Raw genomic sequence first — 26107 nt, forward strand, 5'->3', positions numbered from 1 at the left:
GCCCATTCCGTTTTGATTCTCGTAGGGTCCCCCCTTTTTGCTCCGATTTCCGTTGACTTCTCTTGCAAAACTTTTTGCGCCTTTACGCTGTAATTCGTATGCTGAGTGTGCAATTGTAGCCGTATTTTGTGTGTGGCCCTCGCCATAACGCACACCACCTTACGAGACACTTTCGTATGCATGGGGTGTGTGGGTTGACCCCGGGCAGCTGCTGCTTCCTGCTGCTCCACGTTCGGTAATCGTCTTTGTTTGTTGGCGAGAGTTTTGGGCAAAGTAACGAATGAATTTGTTAATATTTTATGAGTGAATAAGTGCGCACTCCCGCCCCGAACCCGGGTTCCATTTCGGGCTGGTTCTTGTGTCCAGGTAGCTGATTACACTTTGAAAAAACATTGGCATCTTATCTTTTATAAAATGTTGTTTTCGAATATTCCTTAAATAAAGAACACTAAAGTTTTTAATAGTGTAGATGGATGGGCTAAAACAAAGGTAGGAGGCAGTAGTGGAAGTATTTGCCATTTGGCAGCCCATGCGGCACATTTGTAGTCTATATGCTGTAGGATTCCCATTAATGTTTTCATATACCCTGGGGTAGTTGGGTAGTTGGTTCGCCATTGTGTGTTTGACTGGGGGAGTGAAAAGGAGTGGTGTGTGTGTAGAGCGAAAGGGATGTTGACTTTCTAGTTTGGCACAATAATTTGCTTGTTTGGTCAAACAGTTGACTAGTTTCGGTTTCGTCGCTTCATTTGCGTAGAGTTGGCACAATAGTTTTATCAATTGCAGCCGATGGCAGGATTTTGTGGTCTTCGAAATGCTGTCAATTTTTCGACGAATTCAATTATCACAGCATTAACGTATACGCCACCGGAACGAATTCGGACAGCTGCTGATGCTGTCACAGCGCGCAAATGCGCACAAAGGAAAATTACCCGTAATTATGCCTTGCATTTCCCAGAGTTGCTGTTGATTAGCTCTACTTGGCAGCCCCATCCCCCATCCGTTTGCTTAACCGAATTAATTAAGATGGAAAATCTCAAAGCAGGAATGCTATTGAGCTGCAAGCCAAAGAATGCAAGGTGTACCACCCGCCGAAGCGGCTTCAAATTCAGGAAGTTTTTGCTTACATAATTATAATTAAAAAATAATTGAGTACAGGACAAAGCATATTTTAAAGAGAAAACACTCCACCCATTTCGTGACAAGGTTGCGAAAATAGTTTGCGGTGGAGCGGCGGATGTGCGGGTGCAACTGCGGATATTTGGTCTGCGGATTCGTGGATACCCCCGGGACTTTGCTTATTTGTGCACCTGTGTGTGTGCTGGGCTGCCAAGCACTTATTTTCTTTTTATTTAAATCAATAAACAGTTGATGGCATTTATTATGCAGTAGCTTACGCTTTTTCAGGCGCGCAATTTGCTGGCAATTTCCGCAGCGATCGCACTTTGCATTTATTGAGCAGATTAAATTTATTTAAACGTTATTAACAGCAGCAGCAGTCGCTGCTTGTGCGAACGACATGGAATCGTGACGGAAAATATAATTGATAAATTACATGTTCGAACGATTAACGCCCTGATGACATTCAACTTGATTTTCATTTTCATATGCTCTCAGAGAACTTAAGTAGCTAATAAAATATGCTTCTTATGCAGCAAGTGTGTGAAAGTGGCCTTGCATTTATAAAGAGATGGCAAAACAAAGGTGATCTGGCCAGTGAGAAGCATTGAATATACAATACACTATATGAATTTATCACAGAGCCTACTCACAAAGGTTTTATAGCGAGGTGTGAAGAAGCTGATAAATTTGCATATACACCTCACAGCACCCACTGCATTTTCCTTAAAAGCTCAAAGGAAAGGACAGCGACTTCAAGCGGGGACTTTCGCACCGTTGTTGTTTTCAATTAAGCGCCTCCCTGCAGGGCCGCAGCACTTTGACAGCTTTTGAGTTATTTTTCCAATGAATAAATAACACAAATGAAAGACAGCGGCGGACGCACCGCTGAGTGGGAACAATGAATGCTAACCGGAGAAAAGAGAGCCGGTGGACGTGGAGCGGGAGGTGCTCGCTGGATAGTTGGCGTGTTAAATGGAATAAAACCAAATCGAAATTGAAAAAGGTGTCGCTGTCAGCGCTGTCAACGCTTCGATCGCCTTGCCACTGCTGCTGCTCCTGTTTTTGTAATAAAGTGGAATTTGGCACGTCGGTTGGTTGCTCTTAACGCGTCGCAATGCGCGACAATTTTCATTTCGTTTAATGCGTGCAGGGGGTCGGATTGGATTGGATTGGGATCCGAACGGGGCGTCCTTGGCCATCGGCATGGCGGGCAGCCTGACAATGGCAAAGTGCACACAAATAAATGCAATAAAATGATTGGCATGTCCCGCCGCGCAGGAGAGGAGGAGCCTTTGTTGCCTGGACGGCGGGGAAGCAGTGGGTCTTGGCCAGGTGTTGCTGCTGCCCAGGCGGGCTGGTAATAAAGCGCTTATAAAATTCCATTTATGCGCACGGCCAGCCATCCCCCGCTTTCGGCCCTGTTGCCGTCTCTTTCGCTTTAACAATTTTTATTATTAATACATTTTGTTTGCTGCATTTGCAGCTGCACAAGCAACACCAACAGCAGCAATGGTTACGGTTGCCAAAGGAATGCGCCGTTTGGAATTTCATGTTGCCGGAATTTTCATTTTAAACAAGCTGCAAATTGCAGTTGCTCTTTTTTTGCCCCGACCCTCAGCTTACGGATCGAGACTCAGATTTTTCATTACTCTCGTTTCGTTGTGTTTCCGTGTGGTATGCAGTAGATGGTGGGTATATTCGTGGGTTAGTGAGGTAGAAGTGCGTCTGCTTGACTTACCCAAATAAGCTTGCTGGGGCTCCGCCATTTGTATGAGTGCCGAGTCCTTCTTGTTGTACAGAATCTTTACACGTTGCACATCGCCGTATACACCTGCGGATTGGAGCAGTTGAGAATTATGAGTAAATGGTTGTGAGAGTAGTGGGTACATAAGTGTCGGCCAGTAAAGTAATTCGAGTATCGCCGCACGAATGGTGAGCGGGCCAACTAAAGAACTTTGTAGCTGCTGCTCCGGAAAACTTTCTCTTATATAAAATTGTACACTTGAAAACCCAACAAAAGTATATACTATTTATAGATTAATTAAACAATGAGCCCGGTGCTTCTAAATATAAATTAACTTGTTTTTAAGTGTATTTAGGTGTTAGTAGCTTTTTATGCTTTAAGCTTTGAACTGTCCAGAGTAGTCGCCTTCATTCCCCTCGACTGCTGCCTGAATTTTTGGACAGCTCCAAGCGGTTTATGGCGACCGCGGAAAAGTTTTACACCCCACCAAAAAGCCATAACATGTACACCAGATATCTTGGGCACTATCATTTTTCCACCTTGCTTTCTTTGCCTACCACCCAAGCACTCGCATTATTGCCGGGGGCCACGCCGTTAGTATCATGTACGAAACTCATAACTGGCTCAATAAGTTTTCTGTGCTATTTTTTACGAGCTTCAATTCGAACTGCGTCTGCTTGGCTACAGCTCTTCCGTTGGCCCAGCTGGCTTGGCTTCCTTGCCGCATTTCGTTTAAGGCCACGGATTTTACAGCTGTCAGACAAGGTGTGCTGGTGTGCAACAATTCGGCGGCAACGGACGCGTTATTGAATTGTATTTTATGGCTTTACTTACGCCACAAACTACGCAATATAAGGTGAGCTGAGACCTAGCTGTAGAACTGCATTAAGGCTGAAAGCAGACTTAAAGGAAGCTGCTGACTCTTTCCTCTGGCCAGTGTCTTCTGCTTTGACAGCTGGCCAAGAGTCGGTCTATTGGGTGACCCTACCCGGGCTTCATCCCATGTGCAGCCAATCAGCGCAAATTCGAAGCGGGGCGCAAATTGCCATCAAGCATAAAAAATAGTTGCCGGTCGACTTGGTGGCCAAAGGGCAATGGCAATGCCAATGGCAAAACCGACCCCAAAGCAAACAATGTAAAGTGCAGCCCTGCCCAAGACAACAAATCGAATAATGCGGAAAGTAAATTTTCAACTTCTTTCAGCCACACACACACGCGCACAATAGAGGCTTTACACTGCGACCAATTTTACTTCGGTACTTAAGATTAATTTATTCCCTTCTTAATTATTAAGCAGCCCACGCCAAGACTTCCATTTAATGCAGGAGTTACTTCAGGTCTTTCGAAATGAAGATATACTAAAGAGTCAAGGAATCTTATAGATTTTTTACCAGTGCAAAAACTTCGGAAGCCATGCCGGCTATATAAGTGGGGGCCATGTCAGCTACTCGAAGCGTAGCCAAGCGAGCGCTGCGCTAACAAGTTACAAAACTAGCAGTGGAAATGCAGGTAGTAAATAGTGAGGTACAAGGAGGAGTTCGCAGGACGGAGAACGCAGTTCAACAGTTGGCAGTAAATCCATTTTATACAGACGACTGGCTGCCTGACTGACTGACTGCCTTAGTTCCCAGTTATCCGGTGGACTTGACTTATGCCAAACACCGAGCAATATCGTTTCGTTTTTTCCAGGAATTCGGGGTAACAATTGCAGGCGAGGCCAGAAGTAGCATCAGCAGCAGCAGCAGCAGCAGACGTCGACATCAACATCCACATCTGCAGGTATTGGCAGTGGAGCATATTGAATGCCAGGCATGCGGCCCGGCCCTTCTCCAGTCACCAGCATAACTCGGCGTGCAACGGGGCGTATGAGCAACAGCTGCCGTTTGCCGTGCAAAGTGTGCCCGGTAGCCACAATCTTTATTCGTATTCCCAGCCGCGTCCAACAGACAGACTTGATAATAATTTATTATCGTCTGAATGTTCCTCCAAAAGTTTCTTTTTTTTGTGGCTTCGCGACACTAACGTATGCAGACAGCGAAGCCGATTCCCCGGCGGCCCATTAGTCGCGTGTTTGAGCATATTCTAGATGAAGAATTATGCGGATGGCGGTGGCATGTTGGCCTGGGAGTCTATAAAGTTGAAACGGCCCTCAGAACTTCCCTTCTTTTCCATCTCCATTATAGCCGGTGTCAAAAGCTAAACGGAAATTCGAATTCAAATCGATAGCTTCCATTTAATCACATTGCCGGGAACGCCTGTCATACTGCGTTTAGCTGCTAAAGCGATTTGTTGCGATTCATTGAAATTATTTGCACATTGGATTTAATTTTTCCTGTTTCGGGCACTTTATCAAATTGCATTTCTGCCACAACATGTAGCGCATAAAATTTTATGAAATTATTTCGCGCATTCGTAGGAACAACAATCGACGCATATATGTATAAAGAGGGAAAATCACACAACAACACTCTGGAGCTCTGAACGCATAAAAAATCAATTAAACACGTTTCGACAATATTTTCGGCAATGATATAAATTTTTATCACGCTCTTACAATTACATAAGCGGATTACACAGCATATGTGCGAGTGTTAGGGTATCAGAGCACGCTTCTCAGACGATTTCCAGACTGATTAAGTTTCTTTTATTGTTATGCAAAGGCAACTAAGTCCCAGCCTCCAAAAGTGGGCAATCGGATGATATGGGCGGTCGGCTTGTTGGTCCAGCCGGCTTGGTTTCCGGCCGAGTGGGGTATAGGACGATATTGAATGCTTGACAGCCTAAGCGGAATGTGTCAAGTGTCTAAAGAGCATGCCCCAGAGGGCCTCTGGGACCTTTCAATTGGGTATTCGCCTAGTCGCAGGCAGAGCTAACAAAGCGCTGTCAAAACTAATAAAATGTCTGACTGGCTGACACCCAAAAGGGTTCTGGGCCAACTTTTCCGGTCCTTTGGCCTTTTTGTTGCGCCGCTTGTTGCTGTTTTCGGCTAGATTAATCCCTGCGCTTAAAGTGCGTCGTTCGTCCCCGGTTCCAGAGTTAAGCTCCCCACTTTTATTATTTGGTATGCAAACAGCTTTCAGGTGAACGCGAGCTGCGAACCGCATACTCATCCGCCCCTCGGTGCCTTCCCCTTCTTCTAAAACCCTTTGAAGTGCCAAATTCACAAACCGAAAGTGGCCCGCAGCGTCTTTGGCCCACCTCATGTGGAAATCGCTGTTACGTGTCCTAGCGTGTTGCTATTAACATAACAAAAGCAACCGTTTGCCATTTGCCGGTTGACGTTTCCTACTCGCTTGCCAGTTGCCTACTACACTGATCAAAAACCGGGGCTGATCGTGACTGCTTGAATTGAGGCATTATACATGACGATGATATTCACTGAGCAACAGCCGGAACAATAAGATATGTGCCTAGCTAATATATTGTCTGTAAAATAATCTAAATCTCAAAATATTTCAAAGAATCTACCCATTTAAATGTGACGGGTTTTTTTGTGCACTTGTTTGTAGAGCACCTCCTAGCTCTTTTAAGTGTCACTGGTGGTGCTCCTGTCTGTCCGCTGTCTGCTTAGAGCTACTTGGAAATTCAAAGGTTATTACATAAAATTTTAGCTTGCCATTCGGTTGATTGCCCGTCGAGACTCTGGCCGTCAATTACACGCTGGGTGCTTGCTCGGCTCCTTGGGAAGCCGTCGAGTTTATCTACATCTATTGGCACCCCAATAATAATACGCTTAACGTTCGACTTATCGACATCTCTCCATCTCGGCTGTGCAACAGGGCGTATTGGTATCCAACTTTTCCACTTCGCTCTGAGCTGAGCCCTTCGAAGCGTTTAATCAGCAATCTAAGCTTTATTAGCAGTGCAGGCGGCAGTCAGCTGGCGCACGAGTAGGAGGCAGATAAGGAGGGTGAGGAGCAGGAGCTGTAACTTCAGATGCAGCAGGAGTCTGCTAAGCGGTCTGCTGATCGGATTTACCCGGCTCAGTGGCTCAAAGTTGCCCTGTGGTGCTCTGTGGTTTACGCTGCACAAATCCGGCAACAAGAACAACGGCACGACAGAACAGAAACAATTTTTAAGCAATTAATACGTTTGGCAACATTTCTGTTTACTTTGAGCGATAAGCCCCGAACTGCTGACAGAATGGATGCAATTTGTAAATATAAATCAAAGGCACAGCACACAAGGGTGAAGTTCCGGGCAAGCAAGCGGCTTAACTCATTGTTGCCGGCCATTCTCCATGTGGTTGCGTTTGTTTGGCAGAAGTTTATATTTGGGTATTTAAACTCAAATTAAATGCATTTGCATACAAACAAATGGGAAGCCTGTGTGTGGCCGCAAACAAACGTTTTGTGTCACCAGAGACAAAGGGTCGAGAGCCAGACTCTGGTTGTTGAACACACATACCATGCATGGCCATTGGGGCAAAAAAATCACCAGAGATTGAATCGCCAGTATTGAGAATGCGGAGGAGAAGGGTACAGCTCGTGTTGTGGCAACAAAATCCATTATGCTGCAATTATGCGCCACACTTGGCAGAATGCTCGTAGCACCGGACAAAAACTTGCTCAATCGATGTGTTTTGGTAATTAAATCAAGTACATAATGGGACAAGCCAAATGGAGAAATGCAGCGCAAGTGAAAAGTCAACTGAGAATCCCATAAAATAATAAAGCACACACAGGGAGCTGGGGGGAGTTGGAAGAGCAATTCAAACAGCAAACCCCATTAACTTTACAAAGTTAGTTAAATTCATTTGGCAAACAGACGGCAGACGACGAAAATCCAGCAAGGAGACTGGAGACAATCCCCTTTTCCATTCGAGAAACCAACCAACCGACTGGCTAACCGAACCAACGAGCTACAAAAAGTCACAAGTAAATTTTATTTCAATTGTAAGAGCCAGCAAAAACTACACAATGATCATGGCTGTGTGTGGTATAAAAAGTATATATAAATATGTATACAGGGACCGAGAAAGCGTTAGGTAAAAACCACACACACGCACGGAGAAAAATAACCAATTTCTTAGTCCGAAGGAGATAAATGTCGAGTGGTTTAACCTAGTTTTAATATTTAAATTTAAAATATTTAACTATAACGAAACATATTTTTGTCCTTTTTGTGGATGTCAAAAATATACTAATAAAATATTTGAATTTCGAATGCAAAAAATATTGTGGCGCATGTGTTGCTTTTAATGTCCGTGGGACACGACAAGCCACGTATTTTCTCCGTGTGCACACAAACTATAGAAAGGCAGCAAAAGCAGCAATGGGCGACAGCAACAAGCGCAATGATAACTAAATAAATGGACATTTTTATAGCTATGCACTTCCGCACTCAATCTTTTGTGCTGCGTGTGTGTTAGTGGGTGCTGGAGTTCATGTGGCGTTGTCTGTGTGTGCGGAAGGATGAGCACATGTTAAAGCATGTGTTTTCTGCATGCATTTCAGCTCTCAGCCCACAGGAGCTCGCTCTCTTACCCTCTGGCCCTGGGTCCTGTGCCTCAACAATGGAAACCAACAACGAGCACACTTAATTCATGTAATTTCACACACACACCGACACACCAACGCACACGAAGACAACGGAGGAGCAACAGGATGCACACGTAGTGGTGTTGCCAATGCACCACCGCTCCCGCCTGAGTGCGGTTTCACTTGTTGCCAGTTGCGTCTGCTCTGTTTTTAATATATGTACGTAGGGGTTTCCAGGACGTCGAGTGTATTCTCATTTTCATTGTTTTACAATTTGTAAGCAGAACTTATGACAGGATAAATGGCAGAAGGCAGAAGGACAAGACTGGATACCAAAAGAACATTTTCCATTCCTATTTCAAGCTGCCTGATGGATTTGTCCCTGCTGCTCTGGGCAAAAAGCTATTAGAAAGCCATTTGTTGCCGGCTTTAGTAGGTTTATTCCATTTCGCAATACAATAAATACTGGCACTGCTATATGGAAACCCATTTCTCCATTTAAATGGGTTTTACAGCATGATCGAGATGCGCTAAATTTATTTCCATTTCTTGCAGGGGCATGGCCTTCGACCATCTCTAGAATATGATCGGTTTGCGCTAGGAGTGGAGTTCTTCACGAGGTCCAGGTGTATGAGCTCTATGAGTTATTAATTCTGATCCACATCCCCACGTGGCGAATGCATTTGACGTGCAAACTGCGAGATGCCAGTTGCATACCCAAATTACCAAATTCCACGCCCCGGACCCTTGAAAAGGCTTTTTTCAGCATTTTAAACAGTTTGTGCCGCATTTTTGTCAGCTATTGCTTTGTTAGCCCACCGCACACCCGTGCTTCATCCTATACCGTGCTATAAATAATACATGGCACTTTTGCTGATTGCACGTAAATGGCGTAAATGCCAAACGGAAGCGAGCATAAAAGGAGAACACAGAGAACAGAGAGCACAGCTACATGAACTACAGGATAAGCGTTGGCTTCGCTCGATTCGTACAGTGTAAATTCAATGAATAATCAAGTGAACTACTTATAAATAGTTTAAGGAGTGTAAATTTATGTGGGACACGTTGTAGCCGGGCAAAGCTAGACAGGACAATAGGTGCTCCCTTATTCCAGGGTAGAGATCGAAAAGGAGTCAGATTGAAGAAGAGACAGAGGTCAGCAACAAATGAAGATGTGTCCACAGAGGAGTGCATTACTGCACCTCTCCCACTAACAGCCATCCTCTAGCTTGGCCCGGACAACAAACAAATAAAGTTGAAAGATCTGGCAATTAATAGAGTAATCGTTTGTGCAGACGTACCAAAAAGGGTAAAGAGAGCATCAGGCGTGACCATCTACAGAGAAAAAGAGAAAATAGAGTTTGTCGTCAGTTAGCGAGAGTTTCGTTTCAGATGTATTACAAATAAAAAAACAACAAAGTATACGTTAAATAGGAAACATACAAACTAAATAATAGAGCATGATGGTTCTGTAGATTATGTTTCAGTATCAGGCTGGAACACAGAGAAAGAGATAGACAGGTAGAGGCAGGGAAAGGGGGATCTTCTCAGGTCCCAGGCTTGCCAACATTTACTCTATATATGTATCTATATTCTTATCCGTGTAATATGCATGATTATAGGAATATGAGTAAATTTGCGGGAGGTAAAAATTTAAAGCGTATTTCACTATTGGATTAATAAATTGGGGATATACAAAACAATTGGCGCATACCAAATGAAACTTATTAATTTTTTACATTATATCTGAATGATTTTCTTCCTTGTCGCTTTAGTCACTTTCTTGAATAGCACTTATTTATTGCAGACTCGGGTTGCTTATCTCAACAAACTAAATACCCGACCAGGGACTAAGAACTTCACTTCACCTGCAAAGGTCCGCACTTACCTCCTCATTTAAATTCGAGACAAGCAAGACATTCGAGTAACCTCGCATTGCAGGAGCGGCCGGCTGCAGGGCGCCGCTGTTGGCCAGCGAGAAAGCGGCTAAGTTGGGCAGGGCGTTGTTGTACCCGCCGGTCAGTGGAGTGCCCAGGCCCAAGGCAAAGGGCGGCAGGACTCCGGGGGCGCCCAGGCCGTTGACTGGAAGAAAATTAAACAAGAGTAAGCAATCTACCAAGGCTGACAATATTTTATTAGTTGCATGCTACTTAAGCTCTGTGTGAATCGATAGCAGGTGTAAAAGCAATAAACAATATTTTCACTAATGCCAAAAATAAATTTGCTTACGTTAAGCCTCTTACATTTGACTTTTGATTTTTAAATTTAAAAAAGTGATAAAGCAACGTCAAATAACTCGGCCAAAAAATTACGAAGTGATCAAATTACACAGAATAACCGTATTACTTTGAACCACAGAAATAGGTCGTATTAAAAAAATCGGAAAATCTCTCTTGAAAATCAAAAAAGCCTGGTGGAAAAGTTAGGCGTTTGAGTGGTTAGCAACTTGAAGCTGATGAAAAGCAAAGAAAAATTTGGGAAAATGTTCCGTTTGTGTTACCTATTTTATCACCTGAGAGAGAAGGTCGCTGACGTGCGGCGATCAAAAGAAGATCATTGGTGTTCATCAGTCCGCCGGCGGTGGGCATGATATCCACTCCCGGTTCACCAGGTGGCAGAGCGGGGTTCGTGAAGTCGCGCGATTTGTCGTTGTTGTACTTAACATTCAGAGCCGTCAGCTTGCTGTTATCAATACGCAGCGTGCAGCAGCCGTTGTATATATTCTGCCCGTCCAGGAGCGACTTGGCGTGCTGGGCGGAGTTGGCGTCCGGATATTGGATGAGGGCCTAAGAGGGAAAGGTTTGTGGTTAGCCCTTAGATGTGTGGTTTTGAGGATAAACAAAAGACTGAACATCGAAACCTTAACTCACCTGGAATGAATTGTTCTTTGTGAAGGTGACAATCTTTAGCACCTTTCCATAGCGCTGGAAGATCTGGTGCAGAACGTCCAGCGAGACGGGGTACATCAAGGACTCGACAATCACACGGAGCACAGTATTGGGTCCCCCGGCGGCGTTGCCGCCCGCATTGACGGCGCTTGTGTTGTTTTGCAAGATTCCCATGGCGCTGTTGTTGCTGTCGCTTGAGCTGTTGGCATTGTTGCTGGTAGAATTGGTAGCGGCGCTAAGGGGCAGAGGCGATCCGCTCGCCGGGGACTGGGCGCTGTAGTCGCTCTGGGTGATCGAGTTCTGGAAAAGGAAGAAGAGGGAACGTGGTAAAGATGTTGAGTCAATTTACAGGCGGAAATCGCGAAGAAAACTTTTATTAGTTAAAGGCGAAAACTTTTGCGCATTAATCAAAGCAACTGGCAGTGCACAAAATTTATGCATTTTGCAAAGTTTTTTAGGGCTAAAGGACTGTGCACTTAAAAAAATACTGTGCACGGTATACTGTGAGAATTTATATATAATACTTATTACTTTTTTCTTTTTCTTATATTTTAGTATTCGTGATTTTTTTTACTAGGTATTATTTCTCATATTAAAGCATTTCAACAGATTAAAAAAACTATGGACATTTTTTTTAGTGCACAATATGCTAAACGTTTGCACGGCAGCGGCATCCCCTGCTACTCAGAAATCATCCTCGCCAACATAAATCTCAATCAAAATCAATAATATCAAGTATCGTAATAATATAAGAAAACAGGGAGACGGAAGGCAGAGGCGTCTGTCGGTGACGAGGATGCTGGGCGGATGCCAAAAACGGTTCATAGTAAGCAACAAAACTTCTTGCGTGAAATATACACGTTCTATCGGAAAACAATTTAATGACATTCGGAAGTGAATTTATTCCTATTCGTGCTGAATTTTGATTTCGAAAATCATAACGTAAACACATTCGACCGCCCACCGCCACCGACCCACCTGCCACCGATTTCCTCCTGTCCATTTGCGACGCGTTTTTGTGCGTTTGCCAGCAACAGGAAAGACAAGGGGGAATTGAATGGGAGAACTCGACGGCAGTCCTCCCCAGGCGTGCTATTTGTTTTTGCCTTCGCCTAGATAAATTCCTACCCATCGGAAACAAAGAGCCCGTCGACGTGAGCTTCGCCTTAGACCCCCCCGCTCAGAGCCAAAGTTTGTAAAAATAATAAAAATTGATTAGAATTGCCGAGTGCCGAGCTGCGTGGCTAGACAGGGCGTATGTGGGATGTTCCGAGTGGCAAGAGAGCCCATGATGATGCGGCTGCTTCATCTTCGATTGCCATGCTGGCTTTAGATGCCTGAGGGATGCCATCAGTGGCTGTTGCTGGGTTTCCTTTCCACTGCCAGTAATTTGATACTCCACTTTGCCTGATTATTACGATGACGATGACGTTGATTGTGTAAAAATTGTAATGTAATTGTAAGGAAGCGTTTGCCCATCTACTACTCATCTCTGTTGGCCTTGTATAAACAGCAAAGTCGATTAGCAGTAACTAGCTGTCAATTGTGCAACCGTTAGGCAATTTTTCACTTTGATTATTTTCCACTAGTTTAAGAGGGTTTAAGAGGGCAAAGAATGCAATTTTCTGAACCTAGTGCAAATCTCACAATGTTGCACTATTTTCCCCCCAGTGTATTTATTGTCTTTAATAATAGGCATTTACATGTGGAAACTCTAAGCCAAACCAAATTTTGGGAGAACTTGCACGCATATTAGGCTAAGCCATTCTAATTATCCTGCAGGATATTGGACAAAGGGAGGGAAAGGGGAAAGTTTAGGGACCACAACCAGCAACATCATTAAACATAACAAATCGTTGTGTGTGCGGCTGTGTTTGCATTGGACCTTGCTTGTCGCGGTTTTGCCTGTTAATGAGTCAATTGTGCGTACCCCTTTCCATGTTGTTGTTGTGGGCTGATTAGATATGCAAGCACCCATTCCACCCATCACAGGAAACCACTCACCACATTGTTATAATTTAATATCGATGGGCGGACTGCTTCTTTGCTCCCCTCCTGCATAACCCCACATTCGATAAGCCAAAATGCTTTGATAAGCGAAATGTGTCGACTACTTGCTGATAAGCACATTTATCGATCGATTCCTGTCAGTGGGAAAATCTGGACAAAAGACACACGTGTCCCCGCTCCTCGCCATTTATCGCATGCGACGAGAAAACCGTAATGGGGGAAACTTTAACCAAGACTTCGCATCGGAGCTTATGGACATTTGTGTCTTCTTGTGAACTATAAAGCGTTAAGCCAAGTCTCCATATGGCACAAACAGAAACTATTCATAAAATCTGAGTTCTTAGCGAACTTTTTCAATATTCAACTAGCTGAAAAGAACTTGGCAATTGTTTCATGATTTTTATGCGGTTTTTGCATAAGAAATAAACCCGGAAAAAGGCTCACAAAAGGCAAAAGCTCAGGGCAGAAACCGCAGCTCTGAAGGCGCCAAAAAATATTGACGTTGCTTTCACTTAAGGTTTTGCATAAATATTTTTGTTTCATAGCGCTTTCGTGTGCTTCTCCCTTTTTCCTGCGGGCTGCAAGTTTATTTTCATTGCAATGTCACACTGAGTACCTTTGCTTCTCCCCACCCGTACCCCATTACGCACCATTCTCCCTGACAGGCACACTTTAAACTGCATGGCAGGTCCTTTCGAGCAGGAGTCCTCCTCCTTCTCAAGAGTCGTCTCCCCTTTTGAAGAGCCGGCTGGAGCAAGAGCTTAAGTGTTCGGGCCAAGTTAGAAAGTAAAGCAGTTACAGATGCTTGGCCACAAGCTCCTCCGTGCCTCCGATCCCCTTTCGACTGGTCAAAAGGAGCTGCCGTTTCGGCGCTTTCGCACTGGAGTGGGGAAACTTTTTTCGGCAACTACGACGACTACAAGTTATGAACTTCTGAAGGTAAGTTTTAAAGCTGAGCTCGGGATTATGTATTACTTTGCTGCGAGTCGTTTATCTGCTGGGTGGTTTTTACGGTCAAACCAAAGAGAAGAAGTTGTCCAGAGCCCGGCAACGAGCAGTGGTTTCGCTGCCATCATACCATATTTGTCTTATTTATGCAAAGGGCAAACAAAAATAGCAACCGTGGCAAGTGTGTTAAAAGCCTTCGAGAAAAACACAGCGCAAATGGGACTATAAAACCGAACGGCTTAAATAAATACGAGTTACGCAAAGTAGCAAAATCCGCTGCCCAAAAAGCCCGAATAAATACGCCTGCAAAAACAAAGTAAGGAAAGGGGAGGAAACCACTTATGGGCAGTCGTGGAGGAAAACTAATCAATACAGTGATAATATTGACAGAACCGCTGGAAAAGTCAGTGCATACGTAAGTTGTCATTTGTCGACAGTCAGTTTTTTGGGTTCTCTGCGTCGTCGACAGTTCCGCAGTTGTTATCCTGCCATTCTCGGTCCTATATACTCTTGTCGGATCTCACGTACCCTGAAACAATGTAATTTAAATCCATCTTCAACACGTCGCCAATCAAAACGGCAAAAAGCTTTAGCATTGCACAAGTATAAGCAAACATTCGCATCCGCATAACTCAAAGGAGCGGGAGCAGGAGGCACAGCCACAATCGCGATGGTCTTGCTCCTCAGCGCTGTTGTGAAAACAATAAGATTAGCTTACTTTTGTTTCGACGGCGACGGCGACGAGGAGCGGTAAAGTAAACGTGGAAATAAAATGGGAAAACAGCAAAGAAAAACACAAGTCAGGCAGCGCATAGAAAAACAAACATTGAGCAGATAGCATACAGCGGATAGCGCCGCATATGTGAAGTTATTTGCCTGGCAAAATCCTTTACTGCTCATGCCTGAGAGTTGGACAAATACCGTGCTGAAAGGAAAGGCTCCATAAGCCGGTTTCCCCGTTTTTTCGCCCTTCGAACCCCCGTAATATTGACAAGCTGTCAGCTAGAGGCGCAAATTAAATAACACACATTGAGGTCTGTGTCGCTGAGCCCTGCTCATATTATTAACACCAAATCAAATGTACGGCCTTCTCCCCGTTGGCCTGTTATTCGTAGGGATGCGGGCTTAGACATCACGAATAGGACTTTGCTAATCAGTTTGATCCTTTTGTGGCTTAATCGCTTGACATTTGTCTTAGTTCTGTGCCACTCGCCCAGGCTTCCGCCCGAATCTCCCCTTCAGGTGTCAAACGCTGTGTAAATTAATCCCACTTCGTGTTTCCGCCTAATTTTCACGTGTGTGCCATTAATTGACAATTGCTGTCCGTCACTTGCCTCCTTTTGTGTTTTTCTTGACTGAATCGCCATTGTTTGGCTGGCGGGAGGCGTCCGTAAAATGCGGTCCTCTCTGTAGCCGGCAATTTAATTTAATTACAAGGTAACCTTATCACTGGAGGGAAAACGAGCACCTGCCCACACCCACTCGCCCGAGTGCAAACACATGCAAACAACAAGCGCTTGGAAAGCAAGCATTTGCATGAGCACTGAGAAAAAGTGGATCTTGAAAACTGAAAGGGAGATTAATGCATCCAGCCCTAGTTTTATAAGAAGCTGTGCTATCATATGATCATTCTAACCATAATCAGTGTAATAACAGCGTTAGCCTCAGACAATGTGTGCTGTTATAGTTCTAAAATGTATCCGAATGCATCCAAAATGCATAGTCCGATTTTTTTTGGGAGTGTGTGCCAGTTGTTTGGCGAGTGCAGCTTGCACCAATCGGCTGCAGTGGACCGGCACTTTCCTCGGCACCATTTGCGTCCTCCCGTTGGGCTGTTTTGGTGTATTGGCGGCGAGTGCCAATTATGATGATTACACAAATTTGTGTTCGCACTTGAACGCGCGACTCTTGTTAAGCTGCGTCGATGTGGAAACCGTCTTTACTCTGCATGCAACGATTTATCAATTGTGTGCGTCTAATGAAGCCAGAATGGGGTCGAAGGGGTGCTCGCAAATGTTACACTGGAGATTAGGCTGGGGATTGGCTGCCCTTTGTGGCGAAATTATATTTCAATCTAATTCATTGTGAGACGTGGGCTGGCCCCATTTCCCCGAGTGGCTGTCAACCCTTTTTGGCCGTAAAGGAGGCCAGGCTCAAAAATTAATTTATCAAAATTACCCAGAACAAAACTGGCCCACAGAGGCAACAGATGCGCCCTTACAGTCACACACAAAACAATCACATGTCAAATTTGAAACCCACTAAACAATGCCAGTTGCGGACCTTTGGGGTTGGGTTTTTGGATTGCCATGTATCCGAGTAGCTGGGTAGCTGGGTGGCTGGGTGGCTGAGTGGCTCTTTGGTTTCTGTGGGCAGCTCGTTGCGGTCGTAACCGCGTGAACTTACCAGTGCATTTATCTTCATTTCTGGCATCTTAGTCAAGGGTCGCCGAAGCGCGGGAGTAGAAGGGGAAAGGCTAAGACGCTAGAGTAAGATATCAACAAAAATAGTCACAGAAAGCTGGAAGAAGACGGTGGAAGGGGGAGAGAAGCGAAGCAAAGGTGAAAGGACATCCCAACGACATGACATATTAGAATCCTGTTACGCAGCAGCAACAGCAGCAACAGCAGCGTTGCCGGTTGACTGCCAAATTGCCAACATAAATGTCAGAGGGGAGAGGAAAGTTGGTGTGGGTGGAATGGCTGCAAAGTATGCTACGGGATTTTTCATTTCTGTTGCTTGGTTTTCCCTCCTATTTGTTTTATTTTCTATACCATGCAATCACTCAGCCGTTGAAATCACACATGTGTGCGACTGGATGTCTCCGCGTCTGAGTGTGTATGCGTGTGCGGGCGGAGGAGATGATTTGGAAATCCTGTATTGCTGATTTGCTGTTGCTGCTGTCGTCGCAGCTTTTGCCTTCAGGTGCGTGTCGTCTCCTCTGCTGGGGTTAAAATCCCTGAGGGCCATGCAATGGATTTGTCTCTCCTTGGGTGGAGATGAAATAGAATTTCCCTTCCCCACTCGTCAGTTTAAAGCAACATTGCCAACAGGAAATTGACGAAAATTTGAAATTTACGGAAATATACAACTAACGAGGGAATTAAAAAAGACTTCATGCAATTGCACAAGTCCCGCACTTGACAGCCAACGTCGCCGGCTTCTGCTCATATGATTCCTTAAGTTGCGCCTCAGCCGGGGCGTCGACAACAATTCACTAAGCATCTTATCTTCAGGTTGCCACATTGCAGCAGCACCAGCAGCGGCAAAAGCTGCAAAAGCTGCAACAGCAGCAACACAAATAGCAAATGACAGGCGGCGAAATATGACGCAAAACTCAGAAATAAAGGAACAGTCAACAGTAGCTGGGACAGGACGCCAAACAATCAACTGAATGCTGCTCAGGTGGGCCGCCAGACACAGGACACAAAAGGAAGAAGGGAAACCCAAGACAAGACATTCGCACAATGGACACGGGCACAAGAAAGAAAACTGAATGAGAAATTGTATAAATATGTTGCCAGCAGCGTACAGCACACAAGATTAAACCTCTTCCACTCGCACAAACACACTCTCCTGCATTTTAAGAGATTTTCCACTAGAGAGAGCGGCGGCGTTGACTTTTCCACTCGTCTGACTTGTCTCACGTTGTCTGCGGGCTAACAACAAGGCCTTTTACCAGGATTAGTAGTTAACAAGAGAAATCTGCCCACGCACACAGAACTAGAGAGGGATACATACACCCACGATGTTGGGCCGCAGCCAAAAGGTAATCAGTGAAATGTAACTGTATTGTTTGGTCTAGCTGTGTTGGTGTTGCTGTTGCTGTTGCTGTTGCTTCTGCTTCTGTTTCTGCCTTTGTTGCTGCTGTGTCACCTAAGTCACAGGCCCGCTCCCTTGGTCTGCTTCTTGTTTCGGCCCTCGTGTTGCTGCTGCTGCAGCCTCTTAACCTTTTTCGTTGTTGTTTGTGTTGCTACTGCTGCTGTTGCGATCTCTTTTTAAGTAGTTTGCTTTTGGGCTCACCAGCACCAAATCCACCCCGCAAAAGGTGACAACCTCGCAAGGGTTTCCTCCTGGCCGGATTGTTGCTGCTCTGACTGCGTTGCGGTTGCCCCATTGGCACACCCCTTCCCCTCGCCTCATCATCCCACCACTTCCATTTAAGTAATCAAAATATGCTTTTGACTCCGAACTAAGCAGCTGGCATTCCCGTGCTGGTCTCCTGATTCGTTTGTCTCCTTGGTATGCGTGCGGTTTCATTTGTATTTATGTTCACCCCACATCACCAACTGAATTTCTCTGTGGGGGTTGGGGGCTGGGGGCGGTGCTGTCCGCAAAACCCCAAAAACTATGCATTTTACTGCTTTTGTCAGACACGTGTGTGTGCCAATGTCTGCGCGGCCATGTGTATTTATTTGAAAGCTTTTTAAACTTTGTCAGTGACTTTGTGGCTTACGAAATTAAAATTAGAAATCGGTTTAGAGCACCCACAAATACAGGCACGCTTTCAAAGGATGTTCGAGCGTGTGGGCATTTATGATGGCCAAATCTCTTGAAGAGCGGGGTTTAAGTTGCCCAGAAAGTGTAATTAATCAGAACGTTTGCCGGGCCGACCCACATTTGCATATAAAATGGTAGCTGCTTCATTTGTTCTCTGTGGCTTAAATCTTAATTGCCACATTAATAACATTTAAGAGCGGAAAATGTGCCAACGGCAGATATTGGTATAGAGGATCTAGGGAATTACTGCTGGAAGTTTGGATATTACATCTAAAATACAAATAAACTACACATAATAATAGATGTACTGGAAAAAAACGTTTAAAGTTTTACTTACGTTGTGACCTTGGTCCGTCTTCAGCTCGCGATGGTTAGAAAACTGCACGTAGACCATGCGGCCGCGCATCTGGGGCGGATTTACTGTGTAACAGGACACCATCGAAGTAGCGGAGATCTCGTCGGCCATCTCGATGAAAGCCTGGTTCTTGCCCTTGAGCACCAGCACGTTGGTCACACGTCCAAACGGAATGCCCAGGGCAATCACATCTGCCTCGCCGGACTCGTTCGGAATGTTGCGCAAGTGGATGACTTTCGAGGCCTTGGCTGCAAGGAAAAAGCGTAAAATAAGCAAACGTTGTTTAACCAATTGAAATATTAAACAGGTGACAATCCCTATAGGTCCCTCTCTCTCTCTCTCTCTTTTGCAACATGCCCATCTCTTTTGGGGGCCACCTCCGGTTCACTTAATGGCCAGCGCTGTCTGCACTTCCGCTTCCGCGCTTCACTTAATTTGTTTGTTTTTGGGTTTTATTTGCTGGCTGCCTTTGTTGCTAAAGTAGAGTGGGGTGGTGCAAATAAAAATGTTGATAACATGGCCAAGCGCAGCCACATTTGTATACACTTTGCACAGTTAAGCCAACTGCGGGGTGAAGGAGGGGGTACTGCCATAAATTCATTCATTGCACACTTTCAACGGCTGTGAATAATCCAGCAGCAACACGGCGACAATGTCCGGCGCACAGACAACGTTTGAGGCTTTTAGGCACTCGTCGACGTTTTTGCAGTTTCTCTCCTCGCCGGATACTTGTTTGTTATTTTTGCATAAATAAAGCGAACCACCCATCGCCACTCCCCCACAAGTGGTGCAGCACAAATGGGATTTAGGGGGCCTTTGGCCCTGGAAGCGCTTGCAGCCAGATTTCGGGGATATCCCTACAACAGCACTGCGAGATATTACCTGTTCCAACTTCCCTCAATAAAAAAAAAACCGTCTAAAAATTTAATTTAGTTGTACGTCCCCACTGGCTTGTCGCAGATTCAACGAGTAAGCATAGGCGGTCTCCTAATAAATCGCTTTACCATCTTCAAGGACAATTTTTCGCTAAGTGAGCCTGGGCATGGCCACAGAAGTGCCTTAAATTTTTTAAAAACAAAGACACACAAATTTGCCACTCTTTATGCAGTTGCAAGAGGAAAGGTGGAGGGCTAGAATCTGCCTGGCGCTTAGTCAACACCTGTTAATGTGTTGGTTTGTGCGCTTTTTATTTTTTGCCGCACCTGCAAGAGAACAGTTTGCTGTTCATATGCAAATGAAATGCAGTCGCCCCTCATACCCTTATCCGATTTTCAAACACCCTGGTGTTTGCTAAACAAGCCAACACATGGTCACAGATAGTCCGTGGTTTCGAGTTCCGGACAGAGTCCATCTCCCGTTTTAATAGTGCCCGAATTTAAATGAATTTAAGGTGTAACTAAACATAAGGACAATCGTTTCTGAAAGTTCCTACAATTTGTTAAAATTCAGATCTACTGCGTGCCCTGCCACTTCAGCGTTTGGGGAACGAGCTTATAGAACTTTGATACATCGATGGATCGATCCCAAACTTCATCGATAACATTTAATGTAAAAAGGTCATTATCCAGCCAATTCCGTACATTCAATCAAAACCCAGACGCTGGGGTCAATGTTCTGATATACTTCACAATGCTACTAAGCCACCAAAGAGGCTGAACCGATTCTTTCCCTAACCCACTTTCCAGAAGCCTTTGTGCCTGCAAAGGAGAAAAGTCAAGCCACTTCGAGGGGCTCCAGTGCCGGGACTCGAAGTGCACTGTGGAAACTCTCCCTGCTGGCCGGTCAATGTTGAATACAACTAATCGGAAATTACACTTTTTGATTAGTTCGAAACGGAAATGAAGCCGAAACGAAATTATGCAGACGGGTCAGAACCTGTGCGGTCGTTATAGTTGGGCATTCTGCCTTTCGAGCGGCAACTCAAAAATTTATTAAAAATCGATGGGCAACTGCAGCACGATAATATCTGCTCCATCACTCTGCTGCCCCACAACTCACCATAAATAACAGACGAAATCGAAAAGGACTGGGAACTTCTGTGAATCAAAACTAAATAAAAAGTGTCGATGGACGCGGTCCGGAAATGTTCTGCACAAGACAAACAACAAATCAAGTGCCGTCGGCTAGTTGCCTGGAAAAAAAGGCGACGGCAAAAATATGTAAAGGTATCTATCATGCATGATGATGTTGTCGGCGAACCGGGCGAAAAACTGGCGAAATTTGTGGATTTTTTGACGTTCCGCTGCCAGGAGCTCGATTCGATTTTTCTGCACTTTCGGTTCTCCTTAGCTACATTTGTTTCAAATCGTAGCAAACACAGCTGCCTGATGGTGTGAAAAGAGAAACATCAATCCAATGAGCGCATCGACAAGCGTTGCATCTCCCGGAGCCTACGGCTGCAGCACTGTTTCCAACAAAGGCGGGCGTCGTAATTGAAAAGGAGGATGGCGCCCGGCGATGACGACAACCGGAAACGCAACCAAAAGCCCGGCAGCTACAACTTCTACTGGCAAAAAATTTCAATTTGAATCAGGCGCTTTCGGTTTGGGGTACGTAGCCTGCGGCTAGATTGGTTAGCAGTTATGGCATTGCTGCTTTTTAATTAACAGCGAACTAAATAACCCGAACCAGCAAATATTTGCGCAGCAAACAATAATTGCAATTTGTGGCAGAATCAAAATTAATCATCAGTTTAAAACAGCTGTTGCAGCTCGACTGATTCCTTACCGGCGCACAGATACCCTAGGATAAACACGGAACACTACTATGCCAACAAGCCCGAAATGCATTAACTGGTATGGCTGAAAAAAGTGCAGCGATAAAATTTGCATTCGATAATGATGTCGCTGGCGCTGCCTGTTGACTGTCAATGCCCCATGGATGATATGAATAGTAATCATCCGCTCGGCTGCGCGTTAAAATGAGCTGCAAGGACGTAGGGCCAAAGCTCAGCAGTATTAATGACCCTCACACACTCTTTGCGAAAAGCGGGGAACGCGCCACCCCATCCTGCCATTTTCAATTAAACACACAGCCTCTCACCACCACTTACAATGAGTTGCACGAAAAATATACATAAATAAACTATTTATAGCTAATTGAAAAGTTTACAAACTGTAATTGAGTTCGGACGTCGATGGTTGGGTTGCGTTGCAATGAATGGTCAGTCTGTCCAGCGTGGCGTATGTGTAATAATTTACCCCCGTCCCTTCTCTTAACCGATGCGAACCAAGTTAATTAATGACAATTTAAATTCATAAAGCAAACAGAAGCCCCAAACGAAAAATGTAAATGAAAATGAATGGAAAAGGCGAGTGGAACAAAAGAAAAGGGCTTTCCCCAGGGGCGATGGGCGTGGTGGGTTTCGGGATGAAATAAGTGCTGATTGTTAATAACAATTAAATTTATGCTTACATGGCGGCATTTAATGATTTAATGTGAGCGCGACGCCACCAAACTTTGCCGAGGGTGTGTCAACAGTCGAATATATAATTTAAATAAATACACGCCGAACTCACGCACTTGGAGCCGTTCGAGCGTCTTTAATTATGCGCCAGTAAATTAGATTTTTACAAGCTCACACATCATAAATTTTAAATTGTTGGGCAAACTTGTGTCCTTTTCGTGTCTGTCGCTCTGCCTCCTCCGCCACAATGTGAGCACAACGACTTAATGATATTTGCTTAGCCAGCCAGGCCTTGTCTATATATTTTAAACATTTGCCCATGCGTAATCAATCATGGCACATTTTTTTGGCAGCAAATGAAACCCAATGCCAGAGGTTCCGCTGCCTTAGGATTTCTGGAAAATCCCCAGACACAAAAACTGGCCCATAATTGAAAATAACGATTTTCTTTTTACAGCTCGAGCTTAACACCCGCAAGAAATGTAATTCATTAAAATTTTGCCAGAAAAAGGCAGGGGAGTGGGAAAGGTTGGAGCTTCCACCAAGTGAATACAAACGCACGGAGTCAACGTTCGCAGTTGGGTTTCATCAGCCTGAGCGTTGATGACGACGACGTTAACTAAATTTAATTGCATTTCAATTAGAAAAATAGTTTTTTTTTTCGCCCCATGCACCATCCTCTTCGCTCACACATCCGAGTGGGAGTCTGAAACTGCATTGGCATTTAGCAGGTTGCAGGATACAGTCTGGGAAGCGGAGGACTTCATGTCTGTGTGCAGTCAAGTGGCTTTCAGAGAGCTGGGACTTGAATATGATTGCACATTAGAAAATATAGTTCACAACAAAATAATCAAGGGTCTACGTTTAATTCCATTATATTTGCGTATATTTTTTGGCTGCACATCGAACACAGTTTATATGCCTATGGATCTTTGTTTCTTGAGCTCTTTTGTACAGGAATACCCTTCTCTCCAAAGTATTTTTTTTAGTGTTTGATTTCATCTGAGAGCTAGCTAGCAGTCTGTAACGTATAACAATGGTTTAGGTTATGAGCAAACATAGGAGGTTTGTTGGTCCTGGCAAAACTTTTTCCACTTCATTTGTGCATTAAAACTACGCATACAGCAGCAGGAATTCGAGCGTCCAACGGGTCGTATGCTTAATTAAATGGCACACACAAATATTTCGCAGTTTCCCACAGTCGCCCATACATACAGTGGCCGGAAATTCAGAAGTCAGGCCGAGCACTGCCTGAAAGTCCGCTGCCACTAACCGCACTCACGTTTCGTGACTGCCATAAATAGCTGCACACAACGCAAGCCAGTCAGCGAGTCAAACCAATTGACAATTGCTGTTTGCCCTTGGTCTGGCCGGATTTTTACACTCCTTTCAATGCTGTCTCAATATTGATACAGATGGCAGGGAAAACAAAAAAAATTATGACAATATTATTTTATTGACTGCGAAAATATTTACACGCAACGCGTAGACCAGGAAGCAGAGTCACGGACGTGCGAATGATACCCGAGCCAGAGCGGCACGCGCAGGACTCGCAGGACATGGAACCAACGGACACTTGCCGTATCCAAACCGTCGCCTTATTGGTTACAGCCGTAAAAGCGTTTAAGTGTTCGACCAGACCACCGAAGGGATTGGTCTTGGACGCAATGTGCAGACAGCAAACCTTGAGCTTTAAATTGATGACACTAGTGGGCTGATTTAAGGCTCAAGGGATGACCGGTCATGCATATTAAAAATAGAACACAGTATATCCGAATTTTAGATATTTTTTCAGCATATTTTCCTGATGCCGCTGGCTGTCTGGTCAGAGAATTAGCAATGCTGAGAGCCGGAGAAAAAAAATATGGTCCTCACGCAGCAACAACAGCTGCAGAACTCCTTTTTTTGGCGGTAGGTCCTAGCTGCCATAGGTGGTGAGCTGACCGTTAAGCCCCCAAAATCGGTCAATAAACAAACAAATGTTGGTGGACTGTACAAACAGCGTGGAGGCGATGCATGTGTGAGAGCTGTAACAATAAACAACAAACTGAAATTGCGGGGGAGGGGGCGAGTGTCGCGACAACAAAAGCAAAACACGTTCTAGCCACGTTTGGTGTGGTGTTTCAGCCGGACACGCGACACGCTATGGTCTACACGAGAAAAAGTCGGCCAATAAATCCGTATCAATTTAAAAACTTGTTAATTATCTTGAGTGAAAATAGGTTTTATAATAAAATAAATAATTTGATTGAAGTAGTTTTTTTGAAAATCCTATTTCTAAAAAGATAAAAGACCTCATTTTGATTTCCTTGTCAACATTTTTTCTTCCTGTTATTCTAGGAATTAACCGTAACGGTTCAACTCTCTGGGGTCTCGTATACCTGGCATAAAATATACCTAATAATAAAAAATCAAATAAATCAAGCGAAGCTAGTTATTAGCCGGTCAAAACTCGGACCATGGAGGTCCGAGACCTACTAGTTTTCCTTTTGCAGACTGTGTACTGCCTTGTGAGCGTGAGTGTGTGTGAACATTTTTACCCACCACACGCAGTCACCCACCGATACACGAAAAACCGTGCCCTTATATCAAGTGGGTGGGCGTGCCCCGCCTTTCCCCCCTTGTTGCCAAAAGTCCTGCATCTCCACCTCCTACGCGCTGCACATGCCAAAGTGTTTTTATTACATTTACGTGAAAAATTTGTTGCATGTCCTTCTAAGCTCTTGTAACGGAAACGGGAGCGTGCGTGTGTGCGAGTCCAGATATCGATGTATTGGTTTAGTGGCGCTTGGATACAATTGAGCCGAGTGCGTGTGTTTATCTAAGGCTCGACCACAGAGGCACACAATGCTCATTGTTGCTTTTTGGATTTCTGCTATTTACTTGTCTGGTCTTTGTTGTGCTCTGCGTCAATCCTGAGCCCTTAGACATGAATTGGTGCTCTTGCAGTGTAATAAAAGTGTCCCTACACATTTATTTAGCAATTCCCTTTATTATTATTTTTGGCATCGTCGGCATGGCCTCTTTGTGTGAGAAAAGAGAGCTTTAAGAGGTGACCACAAAAATGAATTCATTGGATACCTAGCCTTTCCCTTTCCTGCTTCACCGAAAACCCTGCTTCCTTTAAGCGCGACTTTAATGGAGCAGGACAAAATGCGGCATGTGTGTGTGTGTGTGTGTTTGCACAAGAACTTTACGTGGAAAATTAAAATGGCCGCAGGTGGCAGGCGTCCAATAGGTGTAGTCGGGCCATGGCCACAAAAATGCCGTTGGGTCAAAGTAGTCGTCTGCATCGACCGTCGAACAATGGCAAACGGTAGAGGGGGTGAAAGGCGAACCGCTAACTGCCTTCCTCTCTGTGCGTGCGCGGGTGTCTGCTTGTTGCTTTTTAATTAATAGAAAAGTCCTTTGTAAAGTAATAAATAAATATTATGCTTCCGCTTTTGCGTACATTTTTTCGCTCTCAGCCGATTGCCATTCACAGGCTGCCGATCCTTCCGCAACCCTTTTTTCGTCCTTCGTCCTTCGTCCACCCATCTCCTGTCCTGGCGTGACCTTTGGCTGTCTGGCGGCTAATGCTCAAGTGTTCCCTTTGTGGTAACCACCCACTCATACTCACCATCGATGTAGCTGGCGGCGGTGAACGCTCTTAATTAC

At 44.8% G+C, this 26107-nt stretch overlaps 1 protein-coding gene and 1 long non-coding RNA gene across 19 annotated transcripts in view; one reads left to right on the top strand and one right to left on the bottom strand.

The window, feature by feature from the left end:
- Nucleotides 1-26107, bottom strand: part of LOC6730387 (polypyrimidine tract-binding protein 1) — a 125879-nt gene that overhangs the window by 3493 nt on the left and 96279 nt on the right. For 14 of the 18 annotated variants that reach the window (XM_039295112.2, XM_039295110.2, XM_044923303.1 and 11 more), the window contains 6 exons: nt 19027-19292; nt 11214-11531; nt 10844-11129; nt 10232-10425; nt 9645-9678; nt 2858-2950 (listed from right to left, as the gene is read on the bottom strand). In XM_039295112.2, the coding sequence (XP_039151046.1) occupies nt 2858-2950; nt 9645-9678; nt 10232-10425; nt 10844-11129; nt 11214-11531; nt 19027-19292 (1191 nt within the window). Of the gene's footprint in view, nt 1-2857; nt 2951-9644; nt 9679-10231; nt 10426-10843; nt 11130-11213; nt 11532-19026; nt 19293-26107 lie in introns of those variants that run through there. The other 4 variants (XM_016172921.3, XM_039295116.2, XM_039295109.2 and 1 more) reach the window with 2 other exon arrangements.
- LOC120285003 lies at nt 3197-5422 on the top strand. Its single transcript, XR_005544233.1, has 2 exons — nt 3197-4372; nt 4553-5422. It is a non-coding gene; the product is annotated as an uncharacterized LOC120285003 (long non-coding RNA).

This window comes from Drosophila simulans, chromosome 3R (genome assembly GCF_016746395.2).
Source record: "Drosophila simulans strain w501 chromosome 3R, Prin_Dsim_3.1, whole genome shotgun sequence".
Taxonomy (NCBI): domain Eukaryota; kingdom Metazoa; phylum Arthropoda; class Insecta; order Diptera; family Drosophilidae; genus Drosophila; species Drosophila simulans.